This window comes from Empidonax traillii, unplaced genomic scaffold, assembly GCF_003031625.1.
Source record: "Empidonax traillii isolate 1590-97213 ecotype Southwest subspecies unplaced genomic scaffold, ASM303162v1 scaffold159:size1039807, whole genome shotgun sequence".
NCBI classification, from domain to species: Eukaryota; Metazoa; Chordata; class Aves; order Passeriformes; family Tyrannidae; genus Empidonax; species Empidonax traillii.
The window spans coordinates 175,244-190,509 of NW_020955352.1; the positions used below are offsets into that span (position 1 = coordinate 175,244).

At 41.4% G+C, this 15,266-nt stretch overlaps 1 protein-coding gene across 3 annotated transcripts in view; it reads right to left on the reverse strand.

Moving 5' to 3' along the window:
* Nucleotides 1-14,838, reverse strand: part of ST13 (ST13, Hsp70 interacting protein) — a 20,827-nt gene extending 5,989 nt beyond the window's left edge. Inside the window, exons 1-9 of one of the 3 annotated variants that reach the window (XM_027885013.1) lie at nucleotides 14,675-14,838; nucleotides 10,032-10,089; nucleotides 8,752-8,821; nucleotides 8,576-8,646; nucleotides 7,989-8,055; nucleotides 7,334-7,418; nucleotides 4,808-4,918; nucleotides 3,373-3,475; nucleotides 154-207 (exon numbers count right to left, since the gene is read on the reverse strand). In XM_027885013.1, coding sequence (XP_027740814.1) covers nucleotides 154-207; nucleotides 3,373-3,475; nucleotides 4,808-4,918; nucleotides 7,334-7,418; nucleotides 7,989-8,055; nucleotides 8,576-8,646; nucleotides 8,752-8,821; nucleotides 10,032-10,089; nucleotides 14,675-14,784 — 729 coding nt within the window. In that variant the 5' untranslated portion in view covers nucleotides 14,785-14,838. Of the gene's footprint in view, nucleotides 1-90; nucleotides 208-3,372; nucleotides 3,476-4,807; nucleotides 4,919-7,333; nucleotides 7,419-7,988; nucleotides 8,056-8,575; nucleotides 8,647-8,751; nucleotides 8,822-10,031; nucleotides 10,090-14,229; nucleotides 14,400-14,674 lie in introns of those variants that run through there. The other 2 variants (XM_027885012.1, XM_027885014.1) reach the window with 2 other exon arrangements.
* Between the last annotated feature and the right edge of the window lie 428 nt (nucleotides 14,839-15,266).

Here is a 15,266-nt window from a genome sequence, read left to right on the forward strand (position 1 = left end):
TTAAGACTTCAATTTTTTTTCTCTGCGATTCCTTATAACCAAAATAACACTCTCCAAATTATTAAGAAGTATTAAAGCCTGAATATTCACCCTCTGTGCTTTCTCATGCTCCTCCCGTGCCTTCTTCACTCTCTCCATTCTTTCCTTGATTTCCTTTTCTTCACGCTTCCGCTCATATTTTCGTCGATGTTCTGCAATTTTCTGAGCCTGTTACAACAGAATACCAAAATTTCATATAAATTTCTAGCATATCACACAACATATTTCAATACAAAAGCTTTTCTGCTTTTACCAGAAAATTAAGATCTGATTATACATCCTAAAAGCCTCTTTGTTTTAGGAGCCATTTGCTACTTTCTTCCCATGGCTATCAGTTATTCATCTCTACTCAGCCTTGACTGAACTCACCAGTACATGCACTCCAGTATATTTTTTTTGCATTATTTTTGGGACTTGTACCATAGATAGAACTTAAACATATCATCATTCCATGTCCCTTGATGCTTTTATAGTGAAATATTGATTTCTCCAGGGCTAAAACCAGCAACTGCCCTGGAAAAGGGTACAACAGAAAATATAATTCCTCCTGCGCATACACACTTTTTAGATAATGTTACTGCTGTTGCAGATGCCTCTACAGCACGTAAGCACACCAAAGAATTCCTCAACCTAACCAGAAAAGGGCTGGTGGGGAGGAAGTTTGCCTCCTATTACTAACTTTTTCTTAAGTGCATCATATTTACAGCCCCAGTGAACAAGAGGAGTTAGCAATGAACTCCCTAAGGCTCCTCAGTCAGGACTCATTTAACAACAGAACCAACAGAAAACGAAATGTATCTGTTCAGAGCACCACAAAAACCGGTTTGTTATTTCACAAATTGCGTACGATGGTTGCTAACACTCTCGTAACAAAAAAAAAAAAACCACACCAAAATCACACTGCAACAACAGAGGTACTACTATGACAATGGATACTCTTGTATTATTTAAGAATACTCTTTAAAGGAAGAAATTATTTTATAAGTAGCAAAGCTTTGATAAAACTTATTTTAGCTGGGAGATACTCATTCAATACCACATCACTCCTGAAGTATATCTGCCAGAGAAGGCACACTGCAGGTAGCAGGACTGAGAGGGAATGCACTATGTGCTATCAGAACCTGATGTCACTGCCATTCAATGGCCCATTAAAAGAGAAGTGAGTGTCCTAATTTTTTTTTTAATGAAGCATAAGGAGTTTCCAAAGTTTGAATGTTCATTATTTTTAAGTATTTATCAAAATGAACTAAATATTCTTAGAATCTGACTCAGACTTTGAGCTGAAAGTGCTACAAAGTAAAAAGTTCTAGGAAAGCTTGAAGCGAACAAATCATCTTCACTTAAGAGATTTTGAAAATCACCCATGAAAAGATCATACATTTTTCCTTGAGTTACATACACAAATTCTCATCCAGTTGGCAGCATCAGATTAACCAGGAAACAGAAGGTTCCCCCTCAGCCAAGCATTAACTATACCTTTAAAAAAAAAGCTGAGACCTAAGACTTAATTACATTAACCACAGATCAATAATCTCCGACACAGAAGACTAATAGGTTGTCAAATGGTTTCCATTGTCATTTTGCTAGAGACAGCATCTTCTACAAAGGCATGGCAGAGAAATGGAAAGCTTAAGTTATTAGACACAGGAGTGTTTGTGCATGTGGTGGGTTAAGCCTGGCTGACTGCCAGATGCTCACTAAGCCGCTCTCTCACTCCCCCTCTTCAACAGGACAGTGAGGGAAAATAAGATGGAGAAGCTCCTGCCTTGAGATTATCCCAAGACAGAGATCACTCATCTGCTACCATCATGGGCAAACCATAGTCAACATCAGGAAGCTTAATTTAATTTACTGCCAATTAAAAATAGTCAGACAATGAGAAACAAAGTCATAACTAAAACCACCTTCTTCCCAAAGGTCAAATTTACTGCTTCATTCTCCAGCTCTTTCACCTTCTCCCCCAACCCTGAACAGCACAGTGGGATGAGGGCTGTGATCAGTTCATGACGTTGCAGCTCTGCCACTCCTTTCTCTTCACAACTTTTTTCAAGTCTCAGCTTGTGGTCACCTCACAGGATACTGCCCTTCACAAACTGCTCCAGCGTGGGTCCTCCCCACCGGGTCCTTAAACAACAGACTGTCCCAGCATGGGTCCCCCAGGAGCTACAGCTCCTGCCAGAAAACCAGCTTCTGCGCAGGCTCCTCTCTCCAGGCTGCAGTTTCTGCCAGGAGCCTGCTCCAGTGTGGACTCTCCACGAGCTGCAGCTTCCTTCAGGGCCCATCCTCTTGCTCTGGCATGGGATCCTCCATGGGCTGCAGGGATCCTCCATGTGTGCTCCACTGTGGGTTTCCATGGGCTCAAGGGGGGCAGTCTGCTTAACCATGGGGCCTTCTCCAAGGGCTGCAGGGGAATCTCTGATCCCATGCCTAGCACACCTCCCTCCCTTCCTTCTTCACTGATCTTGGTGTCTGTAGGGTTGCTTCTCTCGTATTTTTCTTCTTTATTCCCCTCTCTCTCTCACAGCTGTTCTGCTGCATTTTTTAACACCTTTCTTAAATGTGTTATTACAGAAGCACCAGCACCATGAGCATCGCTTACGGCTCAGCTTTGGCCAGTGGGGAGTCAGGTCAGGAGCCAGCTGGAATTGGCTCCGTCTGACACAGGGGCAGCCCCACGTCTCTTCTTACAAGAGGCCAGCCCTGCAGTCCCCACCTTCCCCCAAACTTCCCATGTAAACCCAATACAACGCAACAGCTGCCATCTGCAGTCTGTGAACCACTTCAAAGGAATGGATAGAAACAGATGAAAAGAAAGCCTGCTATCAATAGTGCTACATTTGTTACACAGAAGTTCTTCCTTTAGAAGAACGCTGGGGTCAGCCACATGAGAACAGCTGAAAACCAGTTGTGCAGAGCTGAGGCTGCCCTCATGGGGCAGGCTAATGAAAGTGCAAACCACAGCAAAATGCTTCCTTTGGAAAACGTGCTTAGGACAAAGCTTTGATCGATTCAAAAACATCTAGGAAAAAAATCCATTATCAATGTTATCTTGCTCTTCTGAATGCTTTTAATCTAGATTCTAAAATACCTGGCAAACTTCAACTGCTTCAATTTCTTCTGTTAAAATTTGAAAAAGAAACATATTTCATACTTCAATTACATGCCCAGTCCCACAGACTCAATTTCTCTACACAGCCATAAACAGCTGTCACTGAAGACAGAAGAATTTATAAACTCAGTTTCAAGTGTCAGATGACACATGAACATATTTCCACATGGCAGTGCATATTGGAAGAACATGAAGGCAGCAATCCAGCATTCTTCCCCACTTACTCTTGGTTGCACCTCCTTCAGCATGGCACTAGCATCTTCATCATAATCCAGTTTACAAGCTAATGCAAGATCATGAGCAGCCTCCTCCCAGTGGCCAAGAAGTCTGGAATACGGAAGACACCAACATTCAGAGGGAGAAAGCAAACTGAACACCTACAGCTCTTCAAAATATTTAATCACGCAGCATTCAGAATTTTAACCGGGAGTTACAAGGACTTATGGAAGTTTAATAATCATGATGTTTCCTCTAAGCTGCACACTACAATATTATTAGAGGATTCTTGCTTGCTTGTTTCATACACTTACAGTAACTTCTGTTTGAAGTAACAATGAGTAAAAAACCCTCTGTGAGCTGGTGTCATTGCTATAAACAAGAAGGATCTAACAGGGTACCTTACCTAACCATATGAAGCACACTAATAAAATATTCTGCACCATTAGGCACATGTTCAGTGTAAAACTACATGTTCAGCGTTCTGTACAAGTCTATCCCACTACTATCTCAAGTTTTAGTGGACCCTCTTTACTCAGCACTCAAACTTCCTAGCTGTCTGGATGCACCATGTCTTAGTTGAAGAGGTCATACAAGCTCCTGTGCACACTTCTTTACTATCAATTCATTCAAACTGCAGGTAATAAAAAATTGAAGCAAACGGTAGTACTACCAAATGGTCAAAGCACTTCTGCTCACAGACAGAGGTATTAATTCAAACCATGCTCCAGACTTCTCACTGTTAGGTTCCACGCTGTGTATTAAAACTGTAGACATTAACATATTACTCTTTGAACACTTTTTTTTTTAAGTTCTATTAACATTTACTTCTTCCACTTTGATACTGACCATGAGAAGTGTCACCTTTTTTTTTTGACTTACTGTCATTTAAAAAAAAAAAAAAAAAGCTGAACTATACTTGGGGGGAAATGCCTAATGTCATTTTAAATAACTGTTTAATAAACTGTTTGCTTAACACCACTCCTCAATTGCAACAAACAGTTCCTTAATAAGTAGGCATTTCAATTTACTACATAAAAGAGCTTTAGGATCTAAGGAATAAGGACAGCAGAGAGATGTCTAAGAATTATAGGTTAGTAAAAAAAACCTGAACCAACTGAAACCAAAAGGCCTCCAGACAAATAAAACAGACAGCCCTAGATCTCATAATCTTTCAGAAAAGCAGTAAGCTATTAGAAGATATGTTTAAAAAAGACAGACAAAGAGACAGTGCCAGGACTGCTCATAAATTGCCACCAATAAATCACCATCGTCCTTTCTTTCCTCTAAGCCACATACTCAGCACAATGGTTTCTTGGCACACAGTTACTGCTCTCAGGTTCAAGACAGACAGTTCAGACACAGAGAAGGAAAAAATGTATAAACAAAACTGTTCCCTCCAACTAAGTAAAGATAAGATCAAGTATAGGTGCAGTTCATTACCTATGTGCTTTCCCCCTCCATTTGTAGGTCTGTGCTGAGTCAGGATTAATCTTGATGGCTCTGTCACAATCTCTAATGGCAGCATTTGGCTTCTGCAGTTTCACAAAAACACTGTGGGAACAAGAACATTTACTGTACATATTGAAATACCAAGTTACTAACTTAAGCTGGAAATAATTTTGGATGACTAACAGGCAAGCTAGTGAAATAATGTAAGAGCTGAGTTAAAAAAAGATTTCGTAGCGGTAACAAAGTCACTAAAATTTAGTCTCACCCTCCCAGAATTGTAGGTGAATCATTAGCAAGAACTGAAAGCATTCGTTGTTCAGACTCAAGCCTTGCCAGCAAGAATAACTCTAGTCCCGAAGGAAAGGATACATGAATGCAAAGGACAGTTCAGCCCCATGGTGTTTGGAGTCTATTGAAAATGGCAATTAGCAACTTGTACAAAACAACAGTAACATTCTGCATGCTATATTACATAGTCTTTAACACGGTAACACACAGAAAGTATGAGGAGTTATACAAGCTACAAGGATCAACAGCTAAAGTCATGAGGAGATGAGGCATCAAAACTAAAAGCAGCAAAACACACAAACCCAACAAGTAGCCCCAGTCCCTCATCAGTTAAATGTAATAACTGCAAATTAGAATACACAAGCGTATCAGACTGACTAGTAGAGTGGTACTTTACGAGGTTCAGGCATTTCAAATTAAAAATCTCTGAAGGAAACACTAGAAAACATTCCTGAATTGACAAGAGTATTCAATATTGAACATACTCCAAGTCAGAACTTCTGTCCTTTTACATCTACTTGAAAACAGTTTATCAACAGTTATCATGCCTGTAAGTAACTTCACCATTAAGGCTTGTTATAAAGCAAGCACAAAGTCACACATTGTCTGCTAGAAACAAACAGGTAGACTAAGCATCTGTGTTCCAAAGCTACACTTCACCAATGACAAACATTCCAATGCTGCTGGCAGCACAAACCCCTCAGAACCAAAATCCAAGGGGTGAATTACTCTTAGCACTTGGATCAGCAGGGCAAGTTTTACAATATCTTAACATATTGCTCATTTCTTTCTACAACAGACCAAACTGAGGTAACTTTTACACTTCCCCTAACACTCTTATTTTTCACAGCTAAACCCTGAGAAGATATAGCACTGTAAGAGATTTTAAAAATACTGTTTTGATGACAACAACAACAGTGTATTAAAGTACACAGATGGTGTTACATGCCAAAATTTTGATAGGGAAAAGAAAAAAAACAGCAGGGCAGGTACCAGTTAAAGTGTACTAGAATGGAACAGTTAAAGGACACTAATTAATCTCATAAAAGTCACCAAAAGTTGAACATTTATTTGAATTACACTTTGCTATGGAAAAGACCCAGTAAACTATCAAATAATCCATGGTTGGTGGGTTTTTTTCTGTAAAAAGAGAAAGAACCCCAAACTTCTGCTTCTGCAACCCATACTTGCCCAGAATTAGGAAGATAAAGACGTTTGTCCATTATGAAGTTGGGGTTACCCCACAACAAATCTGACAGTTCCCAATGCATCATCTGCAGTCTGGCAGATGTAATTAGCAGTAAGGTGGGTAGTGAATGGGTTGAGATATAGATGTGTTCTATTCAAACAAAAGAGTGTTGAATAGAACCAAGTCTACTTCACAGTGAACAAATCCATTTAGCAGGTATGACAGGGAGAGAATTCACAGGATTCATATTTAAGTTTGCATTTAAACAGGATATAATTTCAATCATCATCTTAATCCCAGAATAAACTTCAGATTTTACAAGTGTTTGTTAGCCAGCATTACTCTATCTCAACAAACCAAAAGCCGTATTGCTGAGGAACACATTTGGTGCAGGCAGCTTGACGTGCAGCTGCAGGTTGAGCTCTGGGTGGAGACCTTTGCAGAACAAAAGGCCCACGGACCTGTGGCCCAGCCTGGTGACCGGACACTCAGAGACACTGCAGGAGCTGAGGACTCCAGACATTCCAACACTTAAGGCTGTGAGGGCATAAAACCCCAGGGCTTCCTTTGTTCAGGGTCCCTCCTCAAAGGCACCAGCTCAAGCTGTTATTTTGTTATTGCACCACGATTAAATCATTTTAAGGATCCAGATGGTTGAGCCTCTACTATGGGAAACCCAGGATCATGACAGTAAGGACACCTAGACTGACTCTGTGAGTGTGGGGTATGTAGCTGAGAAGGGCCTTCAATCCCAGAGCAGGTGGTGAGAGTGGGACTGCTAGAATGGCTGGAAAGTTTCCTTAATAATATTACCACAATGCATTTTGGAATACCATTCTGTATTTACTCTATTATCAAGATCCTTCATGTGGCTGCTTCAGCAAATCTGGTGAATCACATATAAGGGAAAATGCATGAAATGAGCTTTTCTCTTTGCGTCATGTGATTAAAGCTTACACAGATCCTCAAGTTGTCATTATATTTAGACACCTTAGGGGAAATAACAGAACAGGCGGAAACATCAGTAGTTTATGACTCACCTCGCTCTCTTGGCATACAAGATGGCCAAACAAGGATTCAGCTTGATAGCATCTGTGAACAAGTCAACAGCCTTCTGAAGTTCACCTAAATATAAGCACCAATGAAGCCGCAATCATTATACAACGAAATTACAACCAAATTCCAAACCTGCCTTACAGGGTGTTACATCCCTAGGCACTTCTTAGATCGAAAATTATCAACAAAGGAAAATCAATTTCTCCCTCTTTCTATGTTACTGATGTACAAACCCAAAATTAATGCTGGAGAAGAGAGACTTTTCCCAACTAAACTGGTACATTTAACTTTGAATGCAATCAATTAGGATGTCACATCTTTATTATACAGCTTTTCACTGCATGAAGACAAACCATAGAGACACTAATCATAATATGCAGGGAAGTACTATAACGATCAATTTGTAATTAAGATGCTGCAGTGCCTCATCCCCCTCTCCCACCTTCCCCAAAACTACAGGAACATTGGGAAGGCAGTGCTTAAAGAAGCTTTCATATTCCAGATAATTTTGAACATTGAACAGGAAGTGGGTTTTCTCTTCCTTGAAAGCATTCAAAATGGTCCAAGATATTTACTTTTTTTTTTAAAGGAGAATGAAACCTAATGTCTTTGAATATGTACTAAAAAATAATTTATCACCTTCACTTAGAGCATTTATCGCTTCAATCTTCTTTTCATTAGCTTGATCCGCCATCTCTTCAGTTACCTAAAAAATAAAATGAAAAACACACACACAAATCCAAAAGCTGTAGATTCCAGGCCAGAATTACCATGCTAAGACGGCATCAAGGGAAAGAGCTTCAGTTTTCCAATTCCAGAATATTTATTTTACTTTGCACTGAAATCATAGTTCAAAAAAAAGCCACAAACTCCTTTATTTTTAGCTTGAAGACATTATCCAACATGATTTTTGTCTATAAAATGCTCAAAAGCTATGTTTAATAATGGCAGAATTCTACATATCTAATTCTCACGGGTGTTTTGATAAGGTTCTTTGTTGTTTGCTGACCTGATCTTCCTCATGGAACTTTTTGATTGACTCTAGTCTTGAATAAGAAAAACTGTGATTTTAAATTAGTAAGTTTTCTGTTTAGAAGAAAAAGAGACAAAACAACAGCTGTCTGCACAGATAACACAGTACTCATCCTCCCTCAGCTGCTATCCTTGATTAAATGCAAAATCTCTCCCTATCTTTCCTACTGCCACACTGAAAATATTGTGCTTACCTCCACATTTTCATCCCCCATTTCTTGAGGGTCATCGTTGTCTGGTTCAATCACTCCCTCATTGTCAATTTCTGGAGGAAAAAAAAAACACAGGACTAAGCACCATCTACAGAGAGAAGACTGTCAGAATAACTTTCACATTGGCAAAACTCAATAAAGTAAACTCTTTTCCCCACCTAAGTCACTCTCTTCACTTTCTGGTTCGGGTGATTTAACCGGTTCCTCTGGCTGTTCCTCTGCTTTGCCCTGAGAGAGAAATTTATTTGTGAGCAAACATTATTTCTGATTGATTTCCACTCTCATAAATAACAGTGTATTAGAAAATTCACTCAACATCTGAACCATTTTATTTTTAAGATACTAATCTCCTTTTTCCTCCTCTCAGATTAAGTTTATCATGTATGCAAATATTTCACAGCCCAAATCTGGACACACAAACTTCTATTATTGGTAGAGCCTGTCCTTCAAATTGTGTGATTCCATAATCAAAACCAAATAATGCAAATAACACCCAATTCAGTACTAGTTTTGCAACGATTACTAACCAACCTCTCCAATCTTCCCGCCTTCCCTCACACATTCTCTAGGTCAAAAAATCTCACAATCTAATACTATTAAGCTAAGGTCCTTTAGCAGGGAGCTGATGACAATTATTTAAATATCGTTTCCATTTGCCAAGGTCAAAGATTGTTGCCACTTACACATACTTAGAATGTGTTTTTTTCAAAGGTTTTCTTATCAACTTCTAAGTAAGTTTCATCTGAAACCCACAACTTAGCACATTCTGCTTTATCACACACATAAGCTGCTTGTCTTCAGTGTCACGGACTACACTCAGTACGTACACACAATCCCTCCATATAGCTCTAACTAGCCAGTAATTCCAGCATCCACGGTCTTGTTAAATAAATAAATTTAAAAAATTTCCTTTTTTCCAAAAGAATTTCAAGCTTGAAAAAAATTCTGAAATAAATATCAGAGGCGAATTTGTTATCATCTCCCTTAAAATAAATGGACAAAAACCAATGAAAATCTATTCCACAATACTGTGTTAAAAATGTGATAGTTCAACCATTCACTTCATTACTTATCATGCTCGTTAATATTTCTTCTCATGAAAAGATTATAATTTAATCCACTAATGACTAGAGAAGAGGTTTATAAACAGACAGTGAGAACATAAAAAAAGAAATAAAGACTCTGTTCGGCATTTGCATTGCAGAGAACATCAGGCATTCAGGATTAGGGAAATGGAGCATGATAACACTTGAAATAAACTAGGAAGCCATCTGTAACAAGTCATGTACAACACACAATGGGCAGGATTCAGACTGAACTGTCACACTCACCCACCCTATCTGAGTTAAAACTGACAGAAATTTCTCCCCTTCCGCTGCTCAGTAATTTCTGCAGCATCCAAATGTTAATTTTCAGTGACAAATCTTTTGTATCTCACCTTACTTGTCTCCTCTGTGGAGGCATTGGCTGGAGCAGGCGGTATTGTGCCTCCCATACTTTTCAGTAAAACAGAGAAAAGAAAAAACAAAACAGTAAGATTATCAAAATAATGTCATGTATTTTATTGATTCAAATCCTGATAATCTCAGCTTTTTGTTGCAACACAAAACATGATGATCCAATTCACTTTCAAACCAGCAAACGGTGCACACATCCCCCATGCTTTTCTCAGTGCAGTACAAAGCACACTGTCTGTTGTACAACTCCACTGAGACCTGGACTCATGAACATCACCCTTCACCCACCCACCCCTTCTCACCAGGAAAAGCTGCCTCCTTGGCTCAAATGGATTTTTTCCTTTAAATGTAATTTATGTTTGAATCAAAATAAATATTATGATTATAGATACTACTAAAATTAGAATTATTTTTGGAACAGAGGCCAAACACGTAAAGAGAATGAGCCAAAATGCTTATGCAATTAAAAAAATTGCTGCCTAGGAAAAAAAAACCATTTCTCTTCTGTATTGCAATATTCATGCCTTCCCTCCACTACAATTAAGGAGCATTCTTTGTAGAGACAGCATTCTGTCAATATAGAAAAAACTTCTACATGGTATCGATCCTGGTTAGCAGCCAGGAGTAAACACAGGTTGAATTCTCCAGCTGTTTCACAGAACATCTAATCATACCTAATGGCAGCATGCCACAAGGAGTACCATTCCCATCCATCCCCTGCCCTGCATTCCCATCCAATGATGGTTTTCAATAAAAGTGTTTCTATTAACTCAGTGGGTACAACCAGCTCCTTGGGGTCCCACGCAAGTGCTTTGATGGGATGCAGGGCAGAGAAGGACGTGGGCAAATAGGGGTGGGCAGGAGGAGCTGGAAGGGTGCAGGACTATCTGCTTTCAGGAATTAGTGCAACATAAAACTGTATCCTAAGGATAAGAAATTACAGCTGCTTAAGTCAGGCTACTGCCGTCCATTCTCTCCTCTTTCCTCCCTCCTGTCAGCAGCACCATCTCACAGCCAGGCCCCAAACTGGCTGAAAACAAACCTGGATGAGGCAAGACATGACAAGGACAGGGATGAACTGGGGGGGAAATGGTAGAAAAATGAAGAGACGGCCTGTCAAGAGGATTGACAGGTCCTGGCACACAGCCCTGCAGCAAAAAGCAGGCAAACAGCACTAAACTACTCCTTGTTTACATGGAAAAACAAGGGACAAACCCCAGCATGTGCTGAAGCTATTGCAAAAATCTAGATGTGTCCCTGGAATGTTGACATTACTTAACCTAAGTTATACTGCAAGGACTAAACAACTACAGTCTGAGAAATCATTACAGAGCTAGGAGGAATACACGGAACATGTAGTAACTGTTCCTCCTAAATTTTTACCCTCCTAGGCTGACAATACAACACATAATTCTACTAGTCTGTAAAAACCAAAGAGAGTTCTTAAAGACTACAGGGACCATCTAGTGAAGCCTTGGAACTTTTTTCTGCACAAAACCCCCTAAAAATTATGAAGCATTTTAGCCGTGTTAAAATAGCTAATATCCATGGTAACAGCAGGGTTTAAGTCTGGCATCTTGAATCATCTCAAGATCAAAACAACTTAAGTCTCCTCTGTCTTCTTCACAACCAACCCCCCCAAAAACGATCCAAGTTTGGAACAGTTTTGAGATTAGTTTAACTAATATAAATGCACATTTTATAATATACTATTTCATCAACTTCCAAGGCTTAACAGTTTCACTTAGTCCTTGAAAATGCTTTTGCTATCCTGTTATTCTCTATTTAAACTAGTTACAATTCCAGAACAATTCAAAAGCAAGTTACCCTAAAATCCCTCAATTCAGTATTTGATTACAATGATTAAACACACAGCAAGGATATCTGCGAAGTTTGCAATGTATTTAACCTCAACAGTACAGGGATACACAAGATACTCTCAGAGGCAGGTGCTGAGCTGTATAAAAAGAACACACACACAAATAGATTCTGAATTAAACTCTTGTTTAATTAAAAAAAAAAAAAAAAGGAATAATAAAACATAATAAACTAAAACAGAGTTGTGCAATGCCAGCAACAACTCCTGGGAGTTGTCAGGACTCCATTGCAACAATGACTGCATTCTTCCACTCCTCACAGTCACAACAAGTATGGTGTTTATGACTTGCTGGAAGAACTGCAACTGTTATTTCTGCATCTACTTTTATCACTGACAGTAAAACTATCTTTAGAGAGAAACTGGATTACCACGAATTCGAAAGGGTCAAAGTCTATTTGACCAAAACAACAACAAAAAAAAAGGCAAAAAGCTCTGTTCATCAATTAGGGACTCTGCGCTATACTTCTAAGGACTGCTATTGTTTCTTTGTTCAACTGCAGGGTTTTGAAACATGTTTCCTTTAATGACTCATTTCATAATAATTCAAATAAAACATTTGTATTTTTATGCAATTATGAAAAAGTGGGCATGATTAAAAGGGATGTCAAAACACTTTCCAAACATACTCAGATACTACCTTATGCTTTTTCTGCAAAGAGCATCCATACAGAAATTAAATACAACAGCTAGACACAGTAAAGGTTAGAAGACAACAAGTACATGAAAACAGGCAAGACTTAAGGTTTCTGATGCAATATTAAGAGCTAGTCAGAAATAAAGCATCCCATTCTGGATTTCTGAACAGCCAGCTTAAGCTAAGTTAGAATCATTAAGTTTAAGAAAAAAAAAAAACAAATCAAAGCAATTAGCAGAATTTTAGTTGAAAATTCAGTGGGGGATATAAGAGTTATGGAAGTTATTTCCACCTGAAGCCAGGCCATGCCATCTCAAGCAGTTTCCAAAGAACAAGAAGGGCCTATAAATGCACCTAATAGTCCTACTGCAAGCAGCAATATTATGGAAGGACAGAGGGAAACCCACCAGACTTCCAGTTTTACATAAAAAGTCATCTGGCTACCACTACCATCAACCAAATGTATAACTTAGGCAAAAATTTAGCTCAAATATGTGAGGAAAACCAGAAAACTTCAGAGCGCTGTAGAAAGTTCTACTCTGGAGTGTTTTTCTACTTCTGAGATAAACACATACAGTGAAGATTTTACAAGAAAAAACACTCCACAGCTCCAAAATCTTAATTTTTACACTTATAAGAAAAGCACCAAGCATAACTAAAAATTAATCTTGAAATTAAAGCCCTCCCCATTAATATGGAGAAAGGGAAAGGAAAGGTGACCATCTAACACACTTTCTTTGGCCAAAAGAAGTCAGCGTTCTTCCTCTCTCTCTCTTTCTCAAAGTACTCTGTCCACACCTTCAGAATTAGGCAACAGAAGTAATGAAGGAAACCTAGGATAAAAGGCCCTGAAGTCTTTTATGCAGCAGCAAAAGGAGCTAGAGATCTTCAGCAGGATAAGACAGACACCTATCTCCTTCCTACACACAGGTGCAGCTACTATCAGTACTACAAAGCCAAGTTAAGTTATATAGGAGTGGTTTTATAACCACACTAGTATTCAGATGCATAAAAAAAGTTTAAGCATTCCTGTGAAAAACCACTAATAAATAGTTCATTGTAGGCGTTTTCATTATAGGACATATTGTAAAATGCCAGTATTAACTTTTATATATATATATATACACGGGCACATAAAGCCCTGCTGGTTTCTCAACTAATTACGAATACCATACAGCAGGAAGTACAGTTGCAATACCTTCAAACTAAAGCAAATTTTTTAAAAACAAATCCCAGTTTATCACTAGATAAAAATCTTTTAACCTCCTGTTGCATAAAGTGAGCACCTGCGAGAACGTTCTTCATTTCTCGAAGTTCTTTAGAGTAGCAGCCATAAAACCCAAGCAGAGGTACTGCAGCTGAACACACGGGCCCTGTGGGTTCTCTGCCAGCAGCAAAGGACCTCAACCCTTCCAACTTGTTTCTGGGCCCTGAGGGTGGAACCCAAACATGATTTTTAATTGAGAAGCATCTGCTAGGACAGGCCCCCTGCACATAGGCTACGTGCAGCGTAAACAGCAGATGTCTGAAGGGGCTCACAGAGGAGCACAGACTTCGACTACTTGATACGTGGAACTTCAAGGAGCAAAACACGCTTTGGACAGGAAACGCAGCTGTCAGGTACTTTATGCTTCTGGGTACCAGGCTGTAAATTAACGCCACTCACCTCCCCATAAACTCGGTTCCTTTTTAAGACAGGCTAGCCAACTCTGCTGCGTAATGCGAGAATTAACTCAGTAAGTATTACTCTGGGGCTTTCCAGCCTGGAAAGCTGAGCCACTGAGATGGCCGGGGGGCAGGCTTTTTCCAACGGGAATAGCCGGCGTTAACGGAACAAAACAAACAAACAACAGCAAAAATAACAGGTCTTTTTAAGGCGCCAGGGGTACCCCCGGCGGGCCGGGCCGGGCCGGGCCGGGGAGGCCGCAGGGCCGGGCCGGACCTACGGAGGCGACACCGCGCGCCCCCCGCGCCCGCCACGCGGCGGGGCCGAGCCTGCACGCGCTGAGGGGACACGCCTCCCTCCCCTCACACCGCGTCCCGCGCCACAACACCCTTCCCCCCGCTCCCCCTCCCCGCACGGCCGCCTCCCGCCACGGCCCGGCACCGACCTCTCCACCCACTCGCGGAGGAAGGCGAGATCCGGGGTGTGCAGCAGCCCCGGGTTCTGCTTGCACAGCCGGACGAAGGCCCGCAGCTCGCTCAGCTTGCGCGCGTCCATGGCGGAGCGGCGGCGGTAGAAGCACCAGCGGCGTCCCAGGCGCGCGCGCTGCCCCGCCCCCCTGCCGCGGAACCTTCCAGCCCGCCCCGCCCCCGAGACCCCGCCCACCACGGGGCCCCGCCCACTGCGGGGAACGCCACGCCCTCGCGAGGCATTGCCCTCCCGATCCCGGGGATGGCCACGCCCACAGCCTCGCGTGGCGCCATGGAAGCTTCCAGCGCGCCCCGCCCACCCCGAGGCCACGCCCGTCCCCCACCGTCCGGCCCCCCCTCCCCTCCCCCCCCACTCTCCGCGGCGTGGCGCGGCGGCGGGAATTTTCTGGAGTTGGGCGCGGTGGCCGCGTCCGGCCCCGCTCCCTGCTGGGTGTTGCCGCCCGCTCGCTCGCTCTCCCCCGACTCCGCTGCCGCGCCGCGGCCCGTGTTCCCCGTCGCTGTCGGGGCAGGCGGCTTCCGAGGGCGCCTAAAGCCGGCGCGGCGCCGCTC